Source organism: Pimephales promelas, chromosome 17 (assembly GCF_988280905.1).
Source record: "Pimephales promelas chromosome 17, fPimPro1.hap1.1, whole genome shotgun sequence".
In the NCBI taxonomy this organism is placed as follows: Eukaryota; Metazoa; Chordata; class Actinopteri; order Cypriniformes; family Leuciscidae; genus Pimephales; species Pimephales promelas.
The window spans coordinates 25,013,730-25,039,342 of NC_142785.1; the positions used below are offsets into that span (position 1 = coordinate 25,013,730).

The 25,613-nt window shown below is 37.5% G+C and overlaps 1 protein-coding gene across 1 annotated transcript in view; it reads right to left on the reverse strand.

Annotated features, from left to right (window-relative positions):
* grin2cb (glutamate receptor, ionotropic, N-methyl D-aspartate 2Cb) overlaps positions 1-25,020 on the reverse strand; it is a 50,892-nt gene extending 25,872 nt beyond the window's left edge. The window contains exons 1-4 of the mRNA XM_039665096.2: positions 23,937-25,020; positions 14,628-15,066; positions 7,815-8,410; positions 4,031-4,145 (exon numbers count right to left, since the gene is read on the reverse strand). Of these exons, the coding sequence (XP_039521030.2) occupies positions 4,031-4,145; positions 7,815-8,410; positions 14,628-15,050 (1,134 nt within the window). The 5' untranslated portion in view covers positions 15,051-15,066; positions 23,937-25,020. The remainder of the gene's footprint in view (positions 1-4,030; positions 4,146-7,814; positions 8,411-14,627; positions 15,067-23,936) is intronic.
* Between the last annotated feature and the right edge of the window lie 593 nt (positions 25,021-25,613).

Sequence of the window (25,613 nt, forward strand, 5' to 3'; positions counted from 1 at the left end):
ACTGCCCAAACCACTGATCTATATACAGATATGTGGTCTAAAACTTAACCAAGTCATCATGATTCAGGCACTTAAACTACAACAGCATTTTGTCTATTGCAGTTCACAACTGAAAATGGGTTGGAGGTCTGTTCTGAACGGGTTGTGGATAGCAGGGAAAAAAACAAACATTAAATGCGCTTATAAAATGCAACTAACCATATAATTGTGGATAGTTAAGACAGTAAAATGACCTCATTACCTTTAAATACGACCAAAACACCATTAAATACTTCCCATATACTTAGTTCTGTTAAGTGTTTGGCATGATGATGGATATGAGAATGTTGATATGTTTGGTTTTGGCGGAATAGATCTTCTACTCTGATGCTGTTGCTGTTGGTTATTGGGATTTGCTACTAGTGTTGTAGTACTCGAGACCGGTCTTGGTCTCGAGACCACTTTTTGATGGTCTCGTCTCTGACTCGACCGCTTTTGGTCTCGGTCTTGTCTCGGACATTGAGGACTCAGGATTTTTTTTTTTCAAGACCATAACTGCGAAAATATCACTAATTTGCCAGTATGTTGACTAATATTTTGTTAACATCCTTACTTTTATTGTATGTAAAACATACTGATTCAAATCCAAGCAATAACGTGACGCATTGGTCATTGCTAATTATGTATTTTTGTTACCGCTGCTTGTCACCCATGTATTCATGTTCACGTATTGTTAGTAAAAGGCGGAGAAAAGTGTTTTTTCATTCTGTACTAAATGATGGAAGTCACCCAGGAGTATTGAATACAAATTTGGATCTTTCAGATCAATCTGAGAAGATTTCAGATTAATCTCTTTTAAAAATGTTTCACATTTTAGTGTCATGTAGTGTGGGGTGCTGGTCTTAGTCTTGACTCGCTCTCGCCCTCCCTCGGTCTTGGTCTTGTCTTGGTCTCGGCCCCTAAAAGTCTTGGTCTTGTATCGGTCTCGATCAGTGTTTGGTAAGTTACTCTAAAAAGGTAATTAATTACTAGTTACTAATTACCTCTTCAACAGTATAATTAGATTACTGTACTAATTACTCTCTCTAAAAAGTATTTAATTACTTTTAATTACTAATTACTTTCAAAATCCCATATCAATCTCAACCAGCTGAATAATACAAGGATAGACATGAATCTGTTTTAATTCTTTCAAATAAATTATATAAAATTGCTTGAATTATCCAGTGGAGAAGGTTACATTATAAAAATATACTTTTTAACATCAGACAATACATTTTGATGTTAAAACCACTATTGTTTTATGTCTGATCTCATGACATTTCACACCTTTTTCATTCATATTTTACAATAATTCATACGAATTTGAGTGCGGTCCTACGATTTAAACACCTCATAAAATGCATACGAATCGCTGTGAGATCGGATTGATCTATACACAGTATTTACCTCAATTACATCAGAAGTAACTGTAATTAAATTACAGATAAATGAAGAGTAATCCCTTACTTTACATTTTCAAGGGAAAAGTAATTAAATTACAGTAACTGATTACTTAGTAATTAGTGCTAAATGCGTGCTGCAACTGCCAGACAAAATGCTGACCAGTATTTGAAGTTTGAGAAGTGAGCTCATTGGCTACTGATACAGCAGGAAGCTGTGACCTATAGAGATGATGTGACTGCAAGCAGATTAAGTTAAGGACAGAACTTTGTATTTGTAGACAGAGTGTTCTATCGAAGTCTGTATTTGACAGAAGCTAAACAAATTAGACAGATTTCTCAGAGGATACCTTTGTTTTTGTAAACGTTTTCACTTTTGTGTTTTAAGTTTCATACTGTTTCAGGTCGCCACTTTATGTCCAATGCAAAATATCTGGATCCTGAAGCATTTCCTTCCAAATCTCACAATAGCACAGATGCACAAGCATGTTTTTTTCAAAAGCAGTGTTTTTCCAGGAGGGATCTGTGTCATTTGGGTTTTGTCTGTCTTGGAGATACTATCATGGTACCAGCAGAGACAACAGCCTCTGTGCTGTCAGTACGCCTGTACTTTAAAAAAGAGAAGCAATGCTTCATCTCGCTAATGACTTCAGCACACAACATGAGCAGGGTGTGCACAGCATGGGAAAGTGAGGTGGTGCAGAGAGTGTCAATGGGAGCGTGAGAGGGGCTACAGAGCGAGGTGGCCAGATATAGATAAACTGTTATGTCACACGGAGGGGGGTCAGGTGAGCCATGAAGGCCAGAGGCGATGGTTTAAACTAAAGACTGAATTTAAAAGAAAAATCGATCAAAATTTTCAAAAATAACTCAAGCTCTTTACGGCTCCTTGACACGTAAATCTACTTGTCATGTACTTGTACGAATTATTCCCACTAATTGTGCAGTTTATTTGCATACACTGTCAACATTGTGTTTGTGCTTTATTTACTAAAGGAATTATGCAAATCAGCAAACGCACCTGCAAAAAAAAACATTATTTGCATGTCAAGCTAAATAGAGCAGACTTGCAAAAGCTAGCATACAATGTTGGAACTGCACAGGTTCGGACACATTCAGCTGTTTAAGTGCACAAGTGCACGTCGACAGTGTGGCTGAATAAATGCCAAATTATAATGGTTTTCTCCATCATTTGATGAATTACTGCTGTCATGATCAATTAAAAATGTACTCAAACATCTCTTTTAAATGAAATTCCCACACATGACTGTTAACAGCACAATGCTAGTTCTGCCTGGCAAAAAGAAAAGATTTTTGTGAGTAAGGCACAATGTATGAGCCTAATTTACATAGAAAGAAGGCTTGTTTGAGCTAAAAAGAGCGAGTTAATTAAATTAAATATTTATTTTTAATTGCAGCACATTTAGCATTCTGCATTGTTGAAATAACACAAACAAGTGGCAAACAAATTTAGTCAATCCAGTCCCTGAAATTCATACAGTTTACACCCTACTTTTAAAACAAGTTTAGAAAAAGTTATTTCAATTTTCGTCATTTACTAGCCATCAACAGGACTGAGAATCTGAGCACGTTTTTTTTTTTTTTTTTTTTTTTTTTTTCCTATTCCGGGTTTAGATGACAACACGCATCCTCTAATATCCGTATCCTCTAATCCACCGAGAAGAGGGCGTGATGACCGGATGCAAATTTGGATGTCATTTTGATCTCTGTTTATTCCTCTAATCTCTTTTTGTAGTCAGGTGGTGTTCACACATTGCCAGGCGGCCTACACATGTCCCTATCACAGAGGCCAAAGTGCTTGAGGGCTGGCCATGTGAGGAAGAAAGGGCTGTTTCAGAAAGCCAAGTGTAATTGCATCATGACCTGGTGTGGACGGTATAAATGTTCAGCGTTGGAGGAGCCTATGAGGCAGGATTTTCAGATTCTTTATGTATTCATTTAAAAATCTGTAATTAATAAAAGCTAAAAAGGCAAAGATATTGAAATCAGTGAAATAGCTGCCAATATCTTATAATAATAATGTAAGTATTATCATGTATAAAATTCTAACTATATCTTCTGTGATATTCTGCTAGTTTATGTACCTGTAACAGGGAATACACAATATCAAATATTATTTATATTTACAGTACTGTTCAAAGTTTTGGGTTCAGTAAGATTTTTTGTTTTTGAAAGAAGTATTTTAATATGCTCACTAAGGCTGCATTTATTTAAAAAGTACAGAAATGATTATAACATGTTATCTTGGTGTTCAATAAACATTTCTTCTTATTCAGTGTTGAAAACATTATGCATCCCCAAAAACCAGTGCATTCTCTGGCATCTTGGCATCTGCCACCCAGTGTCATACAATGTAGTCACTCGAAATGATTTTATTATTATTTAATAAGTCTTTGTATTATCTGTAGTGTTGTTACTCTAATGGGTGTTTCCGAAATACACAGATATGACTTCCAAACACTTACTTCTAAAAGGAATAGATAAAACAATTAAGGAAACTGTATCTCCAGATCGGTGTATGTTCTATATTCCAGCTTTATGTGGTGAAGATTATTAGTGTTATTGTTCCGTATAATCATAAGACTAACCTTGTCCCAGTGTCTCTCTCGATCCAAAGCAATGATCACCATGGAAGGATTAGTGAGATAGCCATCAGCATTGAAGGAGAGGTCCTTGTGCTCCCATGACACATTTCGCATATGCCTGTAGAACAAATTAGTAGCTTTAAATTAGTCAACCGAAAAGAAAGTCGATTTGAATTTTAAGTGATTGTATAATTGCTTGGATTTTTATCAATCTCTTAAATGAGACAGAAGACTATTAGTCAGAAAGGAGGACATTTCAAATACAAGCCTATAATATTTTTTCCCCACCGTCAAATGAATATAAATCAGAGTACAGACACTAATACATTTACAGTATTCATTCTCTCTCTTTTAATCCTCTTTGTCTCATAGACCTGAACATTTTTATTAAACGAATTGTTCACTTATAGAACAAGCTACTGGTGGAGTAGAACATGAGGCAGGATTTAACACTGCCATTCAATTTTAATGATAAAAAGTGCAGTAGCTTTTACCATCATTCAGACATCATTTCAGTAATGGCTAAAATCATGACATGACTATACAACTATAAACAACAAAATCCTCAGAGGAACCCAAATACACCACTCTATATCTATCTTATCCCTTCTCTAATATTTATGGCTACTTTGCAAACAACAAAGCTTATAATTCAATCACAGTTATGTAAAAGAATGCATTATATTGAACAAATATGCCCATATTCATGATTTAAAATCATATATTTTTATAGCAACAATTTTAAATCATATTACCATTTATGTACCCTCGTCATTTCAAATTACTCTTTAAAAAAATAAAAATAAAAAAAAACCTTCACACAGATATTTTTTATACAATGGCAGTGCAAATTCCACCTGACTGAAAATATGAAAAATGACAAAAAACAAACATAAAAGTAGTCTACACAAAATTTTAAATTATTCACCAATAATTTTCCTTTCCTGTGAGATATTAATTTGACAACTGCTGTGATTTGATCTTCGAGTCACTTAGTTGAACTCCGATTTGTGAATGAATCAGTCAGTTTTGTGAACAATTCAATGAAAACAATTCATTCACTGATCCAGTTCTCAAGTTCAACTCACTGTACACAACATGCAACAGTGGTTCTTGAGTTAACTTACTTTTACTGCCCATTTTTTGTTGTCGTTTTTTGTTGTATATTGAAAAGAACCATGTGATGAAGATGATATAACATGATGGTAAGCAAATATGTAATTTTCATTCCTTCCTAATTTAATGGGGTTTTTTTTCTTCCCCAAGAGAATACATTCCTTTTTTTCCGCCTGATGAATCCTTTGATACTGCTCAACTAGTCACACGTCTGAAAAGCCAGTTCTTTCGAGATTTATAAACTGTCTTCCGACAGACGTTTCTTTTTATGCCATGAGAAACGGGCAGACACATGAACAGCACCGAAGCCTGGGAACATTCCGGATGGAGAACCCAGTCACTCATGTGTCTCTGATACGCTTGATCACAGAAAGCTTGGAGAGGCAATTGGAACACTATTTAATGAGGATGGTGACTCCCAGGTGAATGGCAGATTTAACAAGGAAATCTGGAGAATCTCCCAGTCTCATTACAAGGGAGAAAGACCACAAGAAATGTGCAAAAATGCAATGTTTTGTCTGGAAAGCTGTTTATGATGAAATCTCCAGCGGCCACAACTAAGCTGTGCAAATTCAAATTGTCAGGACTTTGCATATTTGTAAATTTGCCATCCACACTTTCCTGTTCAATTTGATGTGATCAACATTTTGACAAAAAAATAGGGCAATGCTGGCTAAGAAAGGACTAAATACATGACAGCTTCATAAAACATTACTGGCAGTCAGAGTACTCCAGTCCAGATATTCCAAAGAGATGTCTATGATATAGTTTTTCTCTTTCTTTTAAGACATGATATTGATGAAGATCAATAAATCACAATAATGAGAGATAATATTATAACATTAAAAAAAAGGTCCTAGAAAGAATACACTTTCATCATGACTGTTTCTTAACACAATTAAGTACAACGTGCCCTTTGTAATAATGTCAAATAAAACGTTTTACTTTAAAGTACATTTTAAATCATAATATTTTAATACGTTTTTAACGTTTTTTTCTCATGCTTTAAAGAAGTGCACGTGTAGATGTGTGGTCTAACATACTAAAACACATTGATAATAATTTGAACAGTAGTTTGTTATTCGATATTACATTTAAGGTTAATACTTTATTAACTAGTTAAACTTATCTTCATTATTAGAAATATAATTACAAGTATACTTAAATACATTTATATATTTAAATATATTTAAACTTTAAATGACATTAACATTTATTTTAGTTTATCATAAATGCATGTCAGTTACTGCTCGGAAGAACAGTTTAGACATATTTCAAAAGAAGTGATTATGAAGTTACATATAAATATATGCTACCTAAGTGGGTCAAAAAGCACTCTAAAGTTCAGCTAACTGCATTTAATATAAATTTACACAACAATACATTTTCATTTGATTCCAAAATAACAATCAATTGAGACTCTGAAAACTTTACATTCTGTTCACACTCAATTTTCTTTTAAAGGGGTCATCGGATGCCCAGTTGGTGCGATTCTTTCAACGCGTTCTCATCCCAAAGCGCCATATAGGACGCTTTTGCAAAAGCGTAAATATCCAACGCACATGGCACCCTTTAACGTCTAATGAGACGCTTCGGTTAATGGTTAAGTTTAGATATGGTGTAGGGTAAGGGTTAGACCACTAGGGGGCGCCTTCTGCCCAAATATATCTGCGTCTCATTTCACGTTAAAGGGTGCCATGTGCGTTGGATATTTACGCTTTTGCAAAAGCGTCCTATATGGCGCTTTGGGATGAGACTGGGCTCATTCTTTAGGGTGTTCATGTAAAGTTTGTAATATACTTAGGTTAAAATTCCTCAATTGTTGTGTAAAACAACAGCCTTTTTACCTCTTCAAAAGCATCTTTGTTCAGTGACCTATTTCGGTGCATGTCTCTTTAAATGATAATGAGCAACTCCTCACCCCACCCCTCTCTTCCATAGGGGGTGTCGAATGGCAGAAATATGCTAATACAGAACAGTCCGTTAGTTTCTATCATCATCACCGGCGGCCATCTTGTCACAGGCAAGCTGATGTAAGATGAGTGATCAGCATGAACACTCTTATCTCGTTGAAATCTTGACGGATTTACAAATGGTTTGGTTTCTTACAAACGTTATTAACGTAGCTATAATTCTGGATGATTATTCATTTATACACTTATTATTCATAAGTCCGCAGTGTCATAACTACATCTCTGACGTTTATAACAAACCAAACCGTTGAAAGTTGGTAGAAAATTGAGCAAGTTATGGTTATTTAGAAAGTACATGCACCATTAAAACACAATGTTACGAGTGAGCGAGCTGCCGGTGTTAAGATGGCTGCCAGGTGTAGACGTCGACCTCCATTGGCCAGCAGCGTGAACGAGATATCTAGCCTTTATTTTGGATATTGAGAGTGTTTAGACTTTTTGAGGATTAAAAAAAGGAGTGGATGGATTTTTTTCATGGTGGTTGTGTCCACACACTGCAAATACTCATTTATATGCAAACACCATATACAAGTGAATTTTGCATCCGATGACCCCTTTAAAGTATACTAATTCTGTACTATGTTCTCTTTTTTTCACAAGGGAGACATGGGTTTTAAATCCTTTTTTTTTTTTTTTTCAATCTAAAGGTGCTTTTCAAAAATACCTTTACTAATCTTGGCAGTCTGAAAAAGTCTTACCTGAAGAGAGAATTGTTGGCATTCAATTTGGCAGGACTATTGCAGTCACTATGACCCTCAGGAATAAATCCTCTGTGCTTGTGGAAACTGTACACCCCTTTTACAATGACTGCCACTCCTTCCCGAACCCTCTGGCGCAGTGTTTTCCTCCAGCGGTCTGTGATAATACTGATGACGCCCACTGGGAAACTGTCAGGGGGGGATATTTCAGGGTTCCCCACAGCCAGACTGGGGATGACCCAGATGTATCCAGGCCCCATAAGCCCCACATCAGAGGCCATCCTGAACAAGTACTGTGCCTCCTCGTGGGAACAGTACACTAGATATACCTGCGAGTCCACCTGCTGTAGTAGTCTACGTGTGCGGATGTCATTGGCCCCCACGGACATCTCGAAGCTCAGCACATCTTGCAACTCCCACAGGAAGTAGCTGGTGTCCGTGAAGGAGCGAATGTAGTCCACGAAGGTCTCGTAGCCGGGATATAAACTGGTGATCACCACAAAGTTACCCCAGTTGTACTCCTCCATCACTTTGAACATTGCATTTATTTGCTGCTCGATAGAAGATCCCATCTGGAGAAAGGTAGAGCCTTCAGCCTGCAGAATCAAGACAGAAATAAAGGAACTACAATCATTTGTGTGGGTACCATACAATGATTACTTAAGGGCACTAAGATGTTTTAAGAGATATATGCAATCATTCCAGGGATGGACCAACCAAAATAACCAAACCTGAAGACATGTAACAATTAAAGGGATAGTTCACCCAAAAATGAAAATTCTTTCAGTATTTACTCACCCTCATGTTGTTCCAACCCTGTACGACCTTCATTCATCTTCGGAACATGAATTAAGATATTTTAACGAAATCTGAGAGCTGGATCACTCCTCCATACTTGTCCATAGGCTTCTTGAGGGATTGAAACTTGCCGGCCTTGAAAAGTTATTAAAGACATTGTTAAAATAGTCCAAGTGACTAGAGTGGCTCAATCTTAACTTTATCAAGCGACAAGAACACTTTTTATGTGCAAAAACAAACATAAATAACGACTTTATTTCAACTATTCATTTCCTCCTCTTTGGGCCTCTTTGAGTCAGTTAAAGTTGTGTAATTGGATAGAGCTACATCACATGTAGGCTCACTATTGGCTGACGCTGCTCATGTGTGTGATGCGTGTGACATACAACACATACGCTGTTAAACTAGTAACCTGACTCGAGGCAGAGAGAGAAGGAAATGAATAGTTAAAAATAAATTCTCGTCATTTGATAAACTTAAGATTGAGCCACTGTAGTGACGATAGCCACTATTTTAACGATGTCTTTAATAACTTTTCGAGCCCAGCAAGTTTCAATCCCTCAAGAAGCCTATGGACTAGAATGGAGGAGTGATCCAGCTCTCAGATTTCATCAAAAACATCTTAATTCATATTCCGAAGATGAACGAATGTCTTACGGGGTTGGAACAACATGGGGGGTGAGTAATTACAGACAGAATTTTCATTTTTGGGTGAACTATCCCTATCATGCTAATAACTGAGGTAAAATTGTAAAACTGTACAGTCATTGACCCTCAACACTTGCACGCCACAAGGAAGCGCATTGAGCCCTGTGCTGTATTCCTTGTTAACACATGATTGTGTGGCCGTTCACTGCTCCAATACCATTTTTACATTTAGTCATTTAGCTGATGCTTTTATCCAAAGCGACTTACAATTGCTATATATGTCAGAGTTTGCACGCCTCTGGAGCAACTAGAGGTTAAGTGTCTTGCTCAGGGACACATTGGTGTCTCAAAGTGGATTCGAACCAAGGTCTCTCACACCAAAGACATGTGTCTTATCTACTGCGTCATCACCACCCCAACATACCATTATTACGTTTGCTGACAATACCACCATTTTGGGTCTGATCACCAAGGATGACAAGGCAGAGAAGAGGGGAGGCTTTTGGGACAATGGTGCCAGAACAACAACCTGTCTCTCAATGTCAGTAAAACTAAGATGCTGGTGATCTACTTTAGGAAGCATAATAAGGTACACACCCATTTATTTCAGAGGGTACAAAGCAGAGAGAGTCAACAGCATTAGATTCTTAAGGGTCACCCTCACTAAACTCACATGGACTGAGTACACAGCATCCATCATTAAAAAGGCTCATCAATGCCTTTATTTCCTTGGGCGTCTGAAAAAAGCTTTTTTCACTTTTCTGTCCTTACAGGGTGCATTGCATCCAGGTATGGCATGGCAGCTGCTCCACAGAGGAACGGAAAACCTAAAAAGGGTTGTTAAAAAGACTCAGTTGAGGACATGCCTCTAGAAGACAAGCGCATCATGAACACTAGTCATCTGCCACAGGCACTTTTCTATTTTCTGGCCTCTGGCAAACTATTCGAACATGCACTACAAGATTCAGGAATAGTTTCTACCCCAATGCCATAACACTGTTCAACATGCACTGATGTTTAACACTTATGTTAGTGTTAGGTACACTTCATAATGTCAAAATGTCCCTTTTCTCACTTTATTGACTTAAGTCATTTCTTGTCGTACTTATGTAGTCACTGCAAAAATCTTTTTACAAAGCAATTATTTTGTCATTTCTCTATACTGTATGCATATTTTTTTTGTTCATGGCAGTGAGGTTTATTGTATTTTGTCTAGTCTGTAGCTTTCGAGAATGTTTTTTTCATTGTACTTGGTAACTTGCACACATGACAATAAATTACTTTGACTTTGCTAAAAAATTGTAATTGAAACATTTTGGCAGTGTTATGGAAGAATTAAAATAGAAACTTGCCTTTAGCTCTTGTCTACTGACCTGCCATAAGCTCAGCAGTTTCAGCAGTAGGTTTTCAAACAAGTGTCTTTCTATTCACATTATACTGCTTTCAGCTTTTAATACATCCTCTCTCAAATATATATGGTTGGAAAGTTTGATTCATTACTGTGATTAATTTTAAACTAACTCATTTAATAAGGAATCAGACTTTTCAAAATAGAGAGGACGTTTTAAAGTCATTCAGTCAGTTAAAAAAGAAACGATTCACAATTTCAAGTCTCTGCAAGAGCTGTTGAGGTAGACAAACATGGTTGTGATTTATAAATTAAATATTATATATAATATATGTTATAAATTTTATAAGGTATTTTTTAAATCTCTCAATGCAGTTAGCATCTTTTTGTTAGTTTTTTGTAGTGTAACTAAGTACTATTTTAAAAAGCTAGCTTAACTACTTTAAATTATGAGCGATTTAAAAAATGGCGAGACATGCTACACCAACACTGCATTCTGAATATGAAACTGAAGATTGGAATAATGGCTTACTTAATGTTTTTTTTTTCTTGGTGAGTAAAAGAGACTATTTTCAAAAAGATTAAAAAAATCCTACTCTAAACTTTTTAAACTGTAGAGTATGTATGTTTTAAGTTGACCAATGAATGAGCTTCTGATGGGAACCATAACTCACGCTGCACAATAATAGTTCTGCATTTCAGTTGTACAGGTTGCACACATGAGATCCATAGTAACTCAATCATGGGACTTTCTCATACCATTGAAATAACATGTATCACTGAGCAACATTAACCTTGAACACGTTCCAAAGTATGAGATACGAGAATTGGATTTACAACGCAAAGACAATTCACTAGACTATTGATCCTATCTGTACCACAGCCACGCGTAGGGACTTGATTTATTGCCTGACTTTCAACCATTATTCCTCTTTCTGTAATCCTATTGAATAGATTTACACTTGACACCAAATACTCGTTAATCCATGCAGCTGATATAATGCCGGTGTGATGTGCTGTTTGAAAAAACAAATTGCAATATTATATTTGCATGTAAAAACGTGTGAATAATAACACTTAGCGTTAATATCAAGCCACAGTTGTGCATGTAAAAAATCCATTCGTTTTAATTACACTTGCACTTAGTTAACTTCAAACAAGCAAGCGTCCTAATGCCCTACACTGCCAACCGCATTTCCTTCCACCGCACAGCATGAGATGACTCAAAGGTACCGGAGGAGGTGGTGTCCAATTAAGTTCCAAAGTGAGAAAAATGGGTGTGGAGGTCTGGGAGTGTCAGGAGCCGAGAGACATTTTCCCAAGACTCCTCTCTGACTAAGAGCTTTCCCCTTCCCTGACAGACTGATCCGGTGTCCTTCAAATAACTTCTGTGGTTAAAGTAGGCTACCTCTTGGAGAGAGAGAGGTCAGGTGCTCTGGGACTCACCGGTCCTTCTTCTCCGCCAGTTTTTCTTTCTTTAAGAAGTTATACAATCACCCAGACTCAGCTCTCCTGCGATTAGCATTCAAGAGCCTCAGCAAGACCAGTTGGAAGTTATGCCAAAGCAGTCAAAATATGCTTTATGTCTGAAAAAACTTTTGAACAGTTTGCTGTTTGCACTGAAACTGTATTTTGGACCTTGAACCGTTTGGTCCGTTTGGACCAAAATCCGTTTATATAGCATGACCAAATTTGAACAAAGTAGAACAGGATGTTGCATATCTCTGCCTCCGCCCACCGCAAGCCTATACAACAGGAATTTTATAATCACATCAAATTTATGATAATGATATGCACACATTTCTCAAAGGATTGTTCATAGCTTTATGCAAAAATGATTCTTTGTGGCAAAATTCATATTTCATATGTTGAACCCTTACTATGAAGTCCATTCCTGAAGTCGGTGTTCTGTCCGAAATATTAAAACTTTATTACATGAATGAGAATTGGAAATTATAAATATGAAGGATGCTTGGGATTCTTTCCAGGTTTTCCGTCAGTGCTCTTTAATAAAAATAGGAACATGGTCATTGGGCTGTTCAAAAGATTTGGCAAATTATTCAGGTTCTTCATATTTCATATTTCATGCTCTATGGTTAAACCTAAATGGTCCTGAAAAATGATTCCCTACAAGGCTGCTTCATTTTAATCCAGTTCTTACTAAATTATCTGGCGTTGGAGACAAACGCATATTTTTGGCTTTCTGTTCCACTTTAAACATCTTATCAATCTTATTTTTCTGCAATCCGTGCAAGTCTGAAAGGCATTTGAAAATGACAGCTGGGCAGGAAGGAGTCATCCACTCTATAGCTGGTATTGAAGATACTCATCTGTCCCATTAAATCAAGGGCTATTGTGTTTCTCATTTAAAGATATACATCTTTTGCCAGTCTGAATGCGTAATGATTGTTTTACTGTCTTAAAAGTTTACTTTTTTCTTTTGCGGATTTCATATATCAGATGCTGCAAAATCTACATTGCATGCACTAAGAGAGAAAAAGCATCACAACTGCACACGCCTTTAGTAATGTTTGATGGATTGGTAAGGCCAAAAAATGGACATTTTGCCATCATTTACCTTCATGTTGTTTCAAACTTGCATGAGTTGTGGTGATGAACGTTTTCAAAAGTTAAATCCAAAGAATCTATGTGACCTTGAAGACTGCATTATGTTTTTTTCATTTCATTTGTACTTCATTCAAACAAAGTTTAAGCTGCCACGAGACACAAAATGCATTCACTACACACGCTGTATGTAAAATTACAGTCATGAAAGTCTTATACGCAGTTGCCTTAAACATGGGCATTGAATAACTGTAATTTCATATCATTTTTTGATGTTTTTCAGAAGTTTCCGCACCTCAGTAAACAGTGGAAAATGGGACACAACTGTTGGGTGATGGTTATACATCATAACACATATTGATTTTCACACCTCACACAATTAGTTTTCCACGCATCTGTTCAATAGAATATCCGTACAGAGGGATAGCTGGAAAATACACACACAGACCACATGCACATGCTAACGTTTGTCAACCTCACAGCAGTTATTTTAAACTCGCTGTGTCTAATAAGAGCTGTGAGAACAGCGTCCCTGAAATTACTTCACAGATACCCCTGATTAAATCTTGATTTGATATTCGAAATAAATGTTCAATGTTTTTCTTTCAAGCTGAGTTTTTCTGTACTCCGAGAAAAGCACAGGGGATTGTCGTAATTCTAATAAATTTACTGTTTACTAAATTTACTGTCATGAATGAAGGCTGATGTTATTGAAACTTAAGTGGTATGCTGGCCACACATTGAACTTAATTCATGAAACATAATCAAAATGTTCTTTTGTATGCATGATTACTGCATTTTCATTACGATTTTCTTTGTAACAAACACATTTAGGTGTAAATCATTACATTTTTTAGGGTGAATTGGTGTAATTCAGTTCAATGTTACAATTTAAATTTCTTTTGGTGCATAAACTGTCGGAATGAAACAACAAATGATTCCGTTTTACAAATGATTCACATAGAAATGTATTTGTCACAAAGACAATTATTTGTAATCACTTTCTGATGAAAGTTGTTGCATTCATTTCAATGTGAAAATGTATACAAAAAACTTTACACAGACATTACTTGTAAAATTTAATTTGGGCCGAAAAGGTTTCTGTGAAGTAATTTTGCATCACATTAAATTTAATGCGACCATTTTGAAGTTTTATGTTTAAAAAGCTTAATGAATAATTTGTACTGGTATTTGTTCTGCTTGTGTTTCGTAAATGTGACCCAATGTATACACTTTTTTGTAGTTGGTTAAATAAAAATGGGGAAAAAACTTAATTAAAATGTAATTTGAAGGTTATCCACATGTTCTTTATCTAGTTGCAAGGACAATCCTTTCATAGTAACTTAAATATTGATTGGATTGTGATCTCATGTAATTGCCATTTCAAATTAAACCTTCTTCCATAGCTGACAGATCCCTAAGATCTGCGCGCCGCCACCTTTTCAAACACTTACTTTATGTGGGATGACAACTGCAGAACCTCCACTGATGCCAACTATGGGAATGGACGTCTGAGAGGAGATAAAGTCTAAGATTTGTGCCACGGCTTCTGAGTCCACGTCATCTTCAAACACCACTCCGTGGAGGCTCTCCGCTGCCATAGTCTGACAGAGACGTGTGAGTAATGCCCTGGGGTTAGTGTCGTTCACAAGCACGGTGATGGGGTTCACTTCCAGGGGCATGTCTAGGAAGTTTTCTGGACTCAGACGGCCCTTGATCTCACTGTGGTGGGCCATACCACTGAAAACCACAGCCACGTTGACCGAAGGAGGGCCAAAGAATGGACGTCCCCGACAGGGAGGCACTACATTGAGTAACAGATGAAAGAAGAAGAGGAGTTGAAGAGAGGGACCCCAGCACCCTTGAGGAGTGGCCATTTCAGCCTCCTAGAGCCTGAGAGACAGACAGAGATAAAGAAAGAGAGCAAAGCACTTAGCATTTCAGATTCAGAATTGTTACTTGTTAGCCAGTTTATAAAATGTCAGATTGTGTTCTCTCTAAGTGCGTATGTTGAATCAAGGTGTACATTTACATTTTTTAATAAGGGGAGACAGCAGTGATTATTCAGCAATATTGATTTCTGTGCGTTCACCGTGAGATGAAAATAGGACACTGTTGTAAAGTGCATTGTATTTGTGTGACAAATACAAAGCACTGCATCAGAAATCTATATTATGCTCACAAAAATAATATCTTACAAGTGCCATCCACTCAAAATCCAAACTTAATAATTATACAAACAAATTTTTTTTGTTTTTTAAAAAGGAACTGTATGTATAAACACAGTACCTACACTTAAAGGGTTAGTTCGCCCAAAAATGAAAACTATCCCATAATTCACTCACCCTCAAGCCATCCTAGAGTAGGTGTAAAATTACTTTCTTCTTTCAGCCAAACACAATAAGAGTTATATTAAGAAACATCTTGGCTCTTCCACGCTTTATAATGAGAGTAAATAGTAACTAAGATTTTGAAGCCCAAAAATCCATCCATCATAAAAGTAATCCATTCGGCTCCAGGGGGTTAATAAAGGCCTTCTGAATCGAAGTGATGCGGTTTATAAGTAAAATATCCATAATTAAAACTGTATAAACTGTAATCACTAGCTTCCGGTAATGTCCGTCCGAGTTCTTCAAAATCTTGGTTACAATGCACTTCTATTATATAAATATGGAAGAGCCAGGATTTTATTTTAGATATAACTCAGATTATGTTTGGTTGAAAGCAGAAAGTCATATAACCTAGGATGTCTTGAGGGTGAGAAAATTATGGAATAATTTTCATTTTTAGGTGAACTAACCCTTCCAATTATGAGAACAGTCTTGATTAAATCCTTGTGTTTTGACAAGTTAATTTCTAACGGAATCAACATAACATTTCATTTTAATTAATTTATACTGAAGACAAATGACAGGCACGCAATCGGAAATTGCTTCCTCGTGAAGCATAAATAAACACCAATTGTGCTTCAATGTATAGTAATCCTGTGTTTAAAAAGCACTCACGTGGTCTGAATGTCTATTTCTGTCACTCATAATCTCGGATTGCATGTGTTCTGGTCACGGTGTGTGCATGCGCCTTTGTGAAACAACAGGCCATTAGCGGGCTACGTGGGAGGTTTACAATATATCCAGCAGGGAATCACATCTAAACTCAGCTCTCAACACTTCACAGGGGCAGGTCCCTGATCTCCCAACCCGCAGATGGTGTGGGTCATTGAAAAAACCTGACGAAGGCTTGTTTAACGATTTCAATTCACACCACTGCAAGTTTGTGAACCACTGATATCTTTACAGTGCGCAGGTCTATAGCATATATTGTTTTTCTTAATCTTAAGTGACCGTATAGAATTTAAAGTCTACTGTAGTAATTCAAGGACAGGCCCATTGGAGCGAGTCGGTGCGACCTCGGGTCAAGTGCATTATTGGTAACCATGGTGATAGAGCATGATAGCGATCTCAGTGACTCTCCAGTTTCTGGGTCGTAGCTACTTGGAAATGAACCAGCAACCTTTGGGCTGCCAGTGCTGAACTTTAACCATTAGGTTTCCGCTACACTTCAGTGTGTTACAGTCCACACAAATTAAACAGGCTTGTAGGAAAGAGCAAGGACTTTGTTTTCAACAGCAAACTAAACCAGAATCTGATGAGATGCACTTGAATTAGAATCTTAAAGGTTAGGCCCATCCATCCATGCCAACATCTTACGAATGTGACACTGCAGCCCATTAAACTATCAGAGCTAGCTGTTGGACCATGGACTGTAATTACTATGCATGAAAAATGCACAACTCACACTGTGATAGCTATCATGTTCCTTAAAATGCTCCCATGAATACATCTGGCTGCTAATAAACCTAATTGCTACGTTATAAGAATGCGTGAGGATTCGCTTCTCCGCTTTTATGATTTGTACTGCATTGTTTTTCTATCGACTTTATTAGTAGTGCTCCTCACCAATTGTGGGACTTTCTGCACAAGTGAAAGACAGATGGTTAAGTAAGAAAATAGATATGCATGAAACCAAACACTAGACTTGCCATGAGAAACCACAGACACTAAGAAAGAGTTAAAGCCGTCATGGTCTCCGTCCTCTCTCTTTCTTTCCCTCTCAGTCTGCTTTGAAAAAAAAAATCCTCATTAAAAAGACACTGTTCAAACTCCACTTAATACTGGCAAAGCATCAATGAGCATATTTGTATGCTTGTCGTAACTCAATGAAATCCTCACACTTACCCAAGCAGCGGAGTTAACATAGCAACAGCTGTACGAGTTTCTAGGGAACACGATAGAGGAGTAAGGTAAAAAAAAAAAAAGAAAGGAAGAGTGTTTTTTATTTAAAAAATATACATAGGGTGTTTCTTCAACTAGGCACTTCAGGTCTTGTGGAGTTTGGTAAAACACATGAAGAGTTCAGATGCAAAAGCCTCTAAGTGCCATTTGAAATTTTCTTCTTTAATGATGATTTTTATCAAGCTTGTATATTTAAGTTCAGTGATTTCACTTAAATGGCAATGATAATTACCTATTAACTGTTATTTAAGTGAAATTACTGAACTTAAATATACAAGTTTGATAAAAATCATCATTAAAGAAGAAAATTTCAAATGGCATTTAGAGGCTTTTGCATCTGAACTCTTCACATTTTGTCACTATGGTAAATGCTAAAAATGTCAATTCCCATTGTGTTAAATAGCAATAGCATTCTATGGTGTGAAAAACAAATTGAAACATTTAGACAAAACATATTATGTATCCTAAATAAAATATATTTTCACAGTTAATTGGACAAAATTACAACTTGACTTGAATTAGTTCTGTCCACAATTACCTTGGATTTACTTTGTTTCCTTATTTCATGTAGGGCTATTACAGTATAGTTAAGTTATTAAAGGGTTAGTTCACCCAAAAATGAAAATTAAGTCATTAATTACTCAACCCCCTTGTTGTTCCAACCCTGTAAGACCTTCATTCATCTTCGGAACACAAATGAAGATATTTTTGATTAAATTTCAGAGGTGGATCACTGCTACATAGGCTCCTAAGGGATTGAAACTTGACGGCCCAGAAAGTCATTGAAGAAAATGTTTAAATATTCCATGTGACAACAGTGGCTCAACTATAAGTTTATTAAGCGACGAGAATACTTTTTGTGCGGAAATGAAACAAAAATAATGACTTTATTCGACTATTCCTTTTCTTCCTTCTGGGCCTGAGACGAGAGTTCAAGAGATTTCCACAACGCATGCGCGAGAATTGCGTTCTTATTCTACTACTTCTTGCGCAATTCTTGCGCACATTTTGTTATTTCCGCACTTTTTTATTATATATATGACCTTAATATTAGAAAGAAAAAAGTTGAATACTGCAAGTTTTAATAACAATCAACCTCTGGGACATAAGTGCCAATAGATGAAGAAACACCCCTATATTGGATGTCTTCAGAGTAAGTGTGTTCGTTGGCCTGCTGCACATGACACTGTGTAACAGCAGTGAGACACCTGCAGCCTTGCTTTGATGACAGCAAATGAAACACACACACACACACACACACCGTTAGGCTACTGCACGGTAATATATTCACTCTCCTCTTTTGAATCTGTTAGATCTGCTGTTGGAGTGATCTTCTCATGTCCTTTTCAAGTCTTCAGATCTCTTTTAAAATGGCCACTTTGATATGTGTTTGACCATAGATCCCATGGACAATCACATCACACAGAGCATGTTCTTATTTCAAACAAATCAACAAAAGAAAGAAAATGAAAGAGTTCATCACTGTCAGACAACAACAACAAATAAAATACAACCAAAAAACAAAAACAACAACAGCTGTCATCCATTCTATTTTATGCCATCATTGGACTGGATTGGTGTCCTATAGTAACTACCCATTTGAGTGAGTATATATATATATATATATATGCACTCACCTAAAGGATTATTAGGTACACCTGTTCAATTTCTCATTAATGCAATTATCTAATCAACCAATCACATGGCAGTTGATTCAATACATTTAGGTGTGTGGTCCTGGTCAAGACAATCTCCTGAACCCCAAACTGAATGTCAGAATGAGGAAAAAAGGTGATTTAAAGGGATAGTTCACTTTGAAATTAATTTTGATATGTTTTAGTTTACCTCAAAGGCATCCAAGATGTAGATGTCTTTGTTTCCACAGTATTTTCAATTTTGATATTTAAGCAATTTTGAGCGTGGCATGGTTGTTGGTGCCAGACGGGCCGGTTTGAGTATTTCACAATCTGCTCAGTTACTGGGATTTTCACGCACAACCATTTCTAGGGTTTACACAGAATGATGTGAAAAGGGAAAATCATCCAGTATGCGGCAGTCCTGTGGGCGAAAATGCCTTGTTGAAGCTAGAGGTCAGAGGAGAATGGGCCGACTGATTCAAGCTGATAGAAGAGCAACTTTGACTGAAATAACCACTCGTTACAACTGAGGTATGCAGCAAAGCATTTGTGATGCCACAACACGCACAACCTTGAGGCAGATGGACTACAACAGTAGAAGACCCAATCGGGTACCACTCATCTCCACTACAAATAGGAAAAAGAGGCTACAATTTGCAAGAGCTCACCAAAATTGGACAGTTGAAGACTGAAAAAATGTTGCCTGGTCTGATGAGTCTCGATTTCTGTTGAGACATTCAGATGGGAGAGTCAGAATTTGTCGTAAACAGAATGAGAACATGGATCCATCATGCCTTGTTACCACTGTGCAGGCTGGTGGTGGTGGTGTAATGGTGTAGGGGATGTTTTCTTGGCACACTTTCGGCACCTTAGTGCCAATTGGGCATCGTTTAAATGCCACGGCCTATCTGAGCATTGTTTCTGACTATGTCCATCCCTTTATGGCCACCATGTACCCATCCTCTGATGGCTACTTCAGCAGGATAATGCACCATTTCACAAAGCTCTAATCATTTCAAATTGGTTTCTTGAACATGACAATGAGTTCACTGTACTAAAATGGCCCCCACAGTCACCAGACCTCAACCCAATAGAGCATCTTTGGGATGTGGTGGAACGGGAGCTTCATGCCCTGGATGTGCATCCCACAAATCTCCATCAACTGCAAGATGCTATCCTATCAATATGGGGCAACATTTCTAAACAATGCTTTCAGCACCTTGTTGAATCAATGCCACGTAGAATTAAGGCAGTTCTGAAGGCGAAAGGGGGTCAAACACAGTATTACTATAGTGTTCCTAATAATCCTTTAGGTGAGTGTATATATAATATTATTTTGTTATGAAATAATATAACGACAGAAAGTATATTTCTTATGATAGTGAATAATGATTGTGCAGGTCTGTGATAAATGAATGCACAGGGGTGTCTGTGTTACTTTAAGGCACTTCACTGGATTCCCAGCATTACACATAAACACATCTCATCGCAAAATTTAATCTGCACCTTCCATGTAGATAATCGCAGATAGAAATATTTTCAAAGTAAAACACCAGCTGTGGGTGCCAGCTGGCCACGCGGCGTCTGATGAGTGAAGCTGATTAAAGCACAATGGCTTTTAATACATTTTACCTCTACAACTACAACCTTTACATCCACCATTCAGTTTAGACCATAAACCAAACTGTAATATAAATGGTATTCAAATGAACAGAAATGTTAAACAACCTCCACTACAAGAATGGGCATATTTGAAAGAAATATTAAAAAGCATCAAAACTATTTTGTTTGGACAGAAAAGTATAAATAATAACAGTTACAGTACTGTTTCCTCACTGCAAAACACCTGAATAAAAAAAGCATTTGAAAATGAATGAAAAATTGAATTGAATTGAAAATTCAAATGAATGAAAAAAACTAAAACTGCTCTCATGTGGTAAAATACAAAAAATAAAGGTTTATGTCCCATCCGGCACAACTGCAAATGGTTGTAAAGTGGGCATAACTCCAACTACAAACTAGACATTTTGCTGAAATAATTACATTTGTGGTTAATCTGACATCTGCAACCATCAAAAATCACAGTCAAAGAGCCATAAAACATACACAGACCGTCATACACTGCAGCCAGATGGTGTGTTATATTAGCACCGCATTAACATCTTGTGCGTTTCTGTCGATGTATGTTTCTCCGAGGTAAAATTCCACCCCAAACAAGAGTGTTAGTAAGTTTACAACTGAATTACATGTGGAGTTACACTATTGCTGCTATTTCTAGCAACGATCCCTAACACATTCTCACCTGGGTGATGTTAACTCACACAAAGCTAATTCGTAATCTCAACATTGCTTATGCTGTAATGTGGGACACAAGCTACCTGCTATTGTCTTCAATTACACTGGAGAAGAGTGGGATCATGGTAATTTTTCGTTTTAAGCTGCGGCCACAGATGTTATGACCGATTCCCTCCTGTCCAGATGTTACCGTCTGCTTTAACCACTGTCTGAGCAACCGCTAAGATCAACACGTACACACACAAACATTATTATGAGGTACGTTTTTAGGAAGCAGCAAAGTTTTGCCTCACAAGCCTCCAATTTGTATAAAGCTCATACACCATTACTTGTTTACAGTGAAGTGTATAGCAACTGTACAGATCACATGCTTATTTAGTATTCCACACAATGCCACCCCATGCTGTATACATTTTTAACAGCTATCCAAGGTGAGAGAGCTCAAAATGTCAAGGTCGGAGCAAACATTAGTGTTTCCCAAATCTGCATGCATCACATATCAGCTGACTTTTCCAAACCTCTGTGATCTCACCTGTTCAGCCATAATCATACAGGTTTCAGTGAGTCAGATTCTGACATTGAAATACAGATGGTTGTATCACCATTGCCAGCATTTGTAACCTGTGTGGCGGCGCAGACAGAATCGGATGTTAATGGGGATGTATTAGTCACACTCCAAACAGTTGTGATTGGACATTAACGGATGTGCTTTTCAGCAACAATCACTGGTAAAGTCTTATGAATGCTAAGAGGGGCCGAAGTGTCTGTAATAAATAAATCACAATAAGATGTCAGACCTTTCGAGTAGGCTCTCGTTTTCTCTTGAGACAAAACCACACACACACACACACCAACAGATGATACTTGAGTGATAAATGACTCAGAATGTTTATGAATGTACACACTTTAACTCTATCTCTCACTTTCTATCACTTAAATTGAAATGTATGAATAAATAAATACGCACATACTGTACATATGTCAGCGGTAAGCCTCATTTTGTCACTGTCATACACACACTTTACAGGACGTCACATTCCATTTGTGAGGAAAATAAATCATAAGAAAAACATCAAGACAGCCAGAAAATCAATTTCCCTTCTTTGACCTTGGCCAATCTCCTGTCTCCAATATGTATATTTGGTAACACATTAGAATACTGTTTCGTTCTTAATGAATAACTATACAGGAACAAATGAGTAACGCAATATTAGCATTCTAGAAACACCTGTTAACTAACAAAGAAACTCTGATTAATGAAATTGTAAGTAATGGCGCTCAGTTGAATGAGGTAGTTAACTATTATCTGATCAATAACTACTCTTTTTTTTCATGCCTCCCAGAAGACTACTAAGAACTACTATATACAGGTTCATAATTATCATGAATAATGCATAATATATAAATAATTCTAAAGTAAAGATAATGATAACCCACTACAGAAGCAATGATTAAGGTTGGGGCTTTTTTAAAGTATTGGTTAGTAATTAATTCTGATAGATTTGGTAACACTTGAGTCATTACTAGTGAGTTACATTGATCTTTACTTTAGAATTACTATTCCAAATAATTAGTCATTCCTGTAGAAGGATGTAACAACATTTGAGTCATTACTACATTAGAATGCTATTCCAAATGAAGGATGCTGTAACACTTGAGCCATGACTCATTGCTATTCAAAAACGTACAAAAAAAGTTTCTAATGACTCCAATCATCCATAGGGAGCTTTTCACTTTGGAATACTGAATAATCCAGATAGCAATTCCTTTAAAAGGATGTAGTAACATTTGAGTCATTACTAGTGGGTTAAAATTATTTTGCATTATTATGCATTATTCACATTAATAATGAATTTGTCTTTAGTAGTTCTTCAAAGTTATCTGGGAGGTATGAAAAAGTAATAGTTATTGATTAGTTAATAGTGAAATACCTCATTCAACTAAGCACTATTACTTACTAATTCATTAATCAGAGTTTCTTGTTAGTTAATAGCAATTACTAGAATGTTATTATTGCATTCGTTCCTGTGTAGTTATTCATTAATGATGGAACAGTGTTACTGAGTTTAAAAAAAAAGCCTTTGCTATAATTTTACTACAAATGTAAAGAGTTTAAGATTAAAAACAGGTGTTTTTCATACCCAACTTGTCATGAATGACCCAGTTTCCCTCTTTCCCCCATTTTAACTGTGTGAAAATAAGTCCAACGTCACTGACACAGACTGCAAGCTGATATATGCACGCCTCTGACATTCCCAATTGCCAGCGCAGGTATGTGTGTCAGAAAGCATTCAGGTCTCCAGAACCTCATTCACTCTCCCGGTTACGTTTTCGAGGACTGTTTCTGCACTCCGCGAGCGAGCAGCCACAAGAAAGAGCGGCGCTCCACCTGTTAACTATGGCAGATTCAGCCCCACAGGCATTCCCCCTGCTACGCACACAAGACCCAGAGACGGAAAGCCGCTCTTCGTGCACAAAGGTCGAGCGAAGCTGTGCACTAGCTGTCAACAGTGGACTGAATAAAAGGGAGTTTCCTTACCTGTGCCGTCTGGATGCATCCGAGCCCGACCCCAAGCTGTACATTCTTCAGATGTGCGTCTCCGCCTCCTCTTGTTTCCTCTTCTCGCCTTTGCTTCCTCTCACCTCCTTTTGGCCTTTTCTTTCCTTCGCACTGTCTCTCTCTCCTTCTCTCAACACTTGTGTGAGTCTACTTGTGTGGCAGCTGAAGACCCTGCTGTGGTGATGGCATTTCTCTCCCTCTCCCTTCCTGGCAAAGAGGGTCAAACTGAAGATGGTGTCAGTGACACGGTGAGGAAAGAGATGGAGAGAATTAGCGAGAAATAGAGAGACAAGTGTCCAAAAAAAGAGCAGAAACAGCTGTTGGCAGCTTCGCCGGCTCGTGACGCCGATGAGAGACAGCTGGAGAGTTGCAGTTGTGATCTCTGTCTGAGGAAAGGTGTGAGAGCAGGTGGGGAGCGCGTGGCGGTGACTCCCTGCGCTCAAGGATTGGCGTGCCAATGCGAGAGGTGGTGTCTTACTCTATAAATCTTGAATAAATCTCACGTGGATCTTGTTTACCTATGCCCAAAGTTGTGATATGCCTGTAGCATGTGAACTGGAAGTAGTTTAAAAGTGTGTCAGTCAAAAAAAAGAGAGTTTTTGGCATGGACTAACCCTTCATCCTCAATCAAACCGCTCATCCATAGCCTCTGTCCGCTCCATTGCGACCAACCTAGTTCTCCAACCTTGGGGAATAATCATGATGAAATGAGAAGGATGCTGGGAAGAGAGCTCAGCTGATTAAAATAGATTGGAATGAAAGATTGGAGCTGTGTATGTGACCTTTTCCGTCTCTGGAGTTGTAGTCCACGAAGATGCTTCTTAGTTTGTCAAAATGTGTTGCTTATCTTCAGAATCTTTTATATCCGCAGGTGCCGCTTTTGGTTTTAGTCCGGTTTCCAAAAAGTTTGCAGCTCTTGTAGTGCTAGCTGAGAAAAGCATGAAAGCATTCCAGAATCAATACAAATTCACGAATGATGTTTGTCCAGTTTGTAGAGCAGATGTGCTGAGCGTCTCATCTGTTTGATGTGATCTGCCTTCTGCTCTCCAGACCACAGAACAAGCTTCTGATACCTAATCATGATGCTGTACAGATTTATCCTGCCTCCCCCCTCCTCATTCGCTCATGCTTTTATTCTCTCTCTCTCTCTCCCTCTCTCTCTCCATGAGTCCCTTTTCACCATGTCTGTTCTTTTACTTCCCTATCCTGTTTGTTCCCTCTACATCTATTACTCCTGCTTCTGTCTGTCTTTCCCACCGTCTTTGCCATTATCCTCCTGCGCAATCTAAATGCTTTTTCATTTCAAGCTTTCCTGCTTTCCTGTCGCTCAGAGATGAGTAGGTCCAACAGGCAAGTTTCCTGTTGATTCTCTCTCTCTGTCTCTGACACTTACAGTTGTCCCTCCACATCCTTCAACCTTGTCTGTCCTTCAGATCTTGATTACCGTGAATGCAGTTTTTTGTCAGACAGCTATTGCCAAATCTATTCACGTTCTCAACACAAATGTTTGTTTTACCATATCATTTGTTTTAATACTAAGCAAATTACATGTTCTATCCCCTAATCCTAAACCTAGCTTTACATAAACTTTCTAGATTTTTATGAAGACATTATTTATTTGTTTATCAAGCTGTTTTTGGCATGGGGACAATGTGA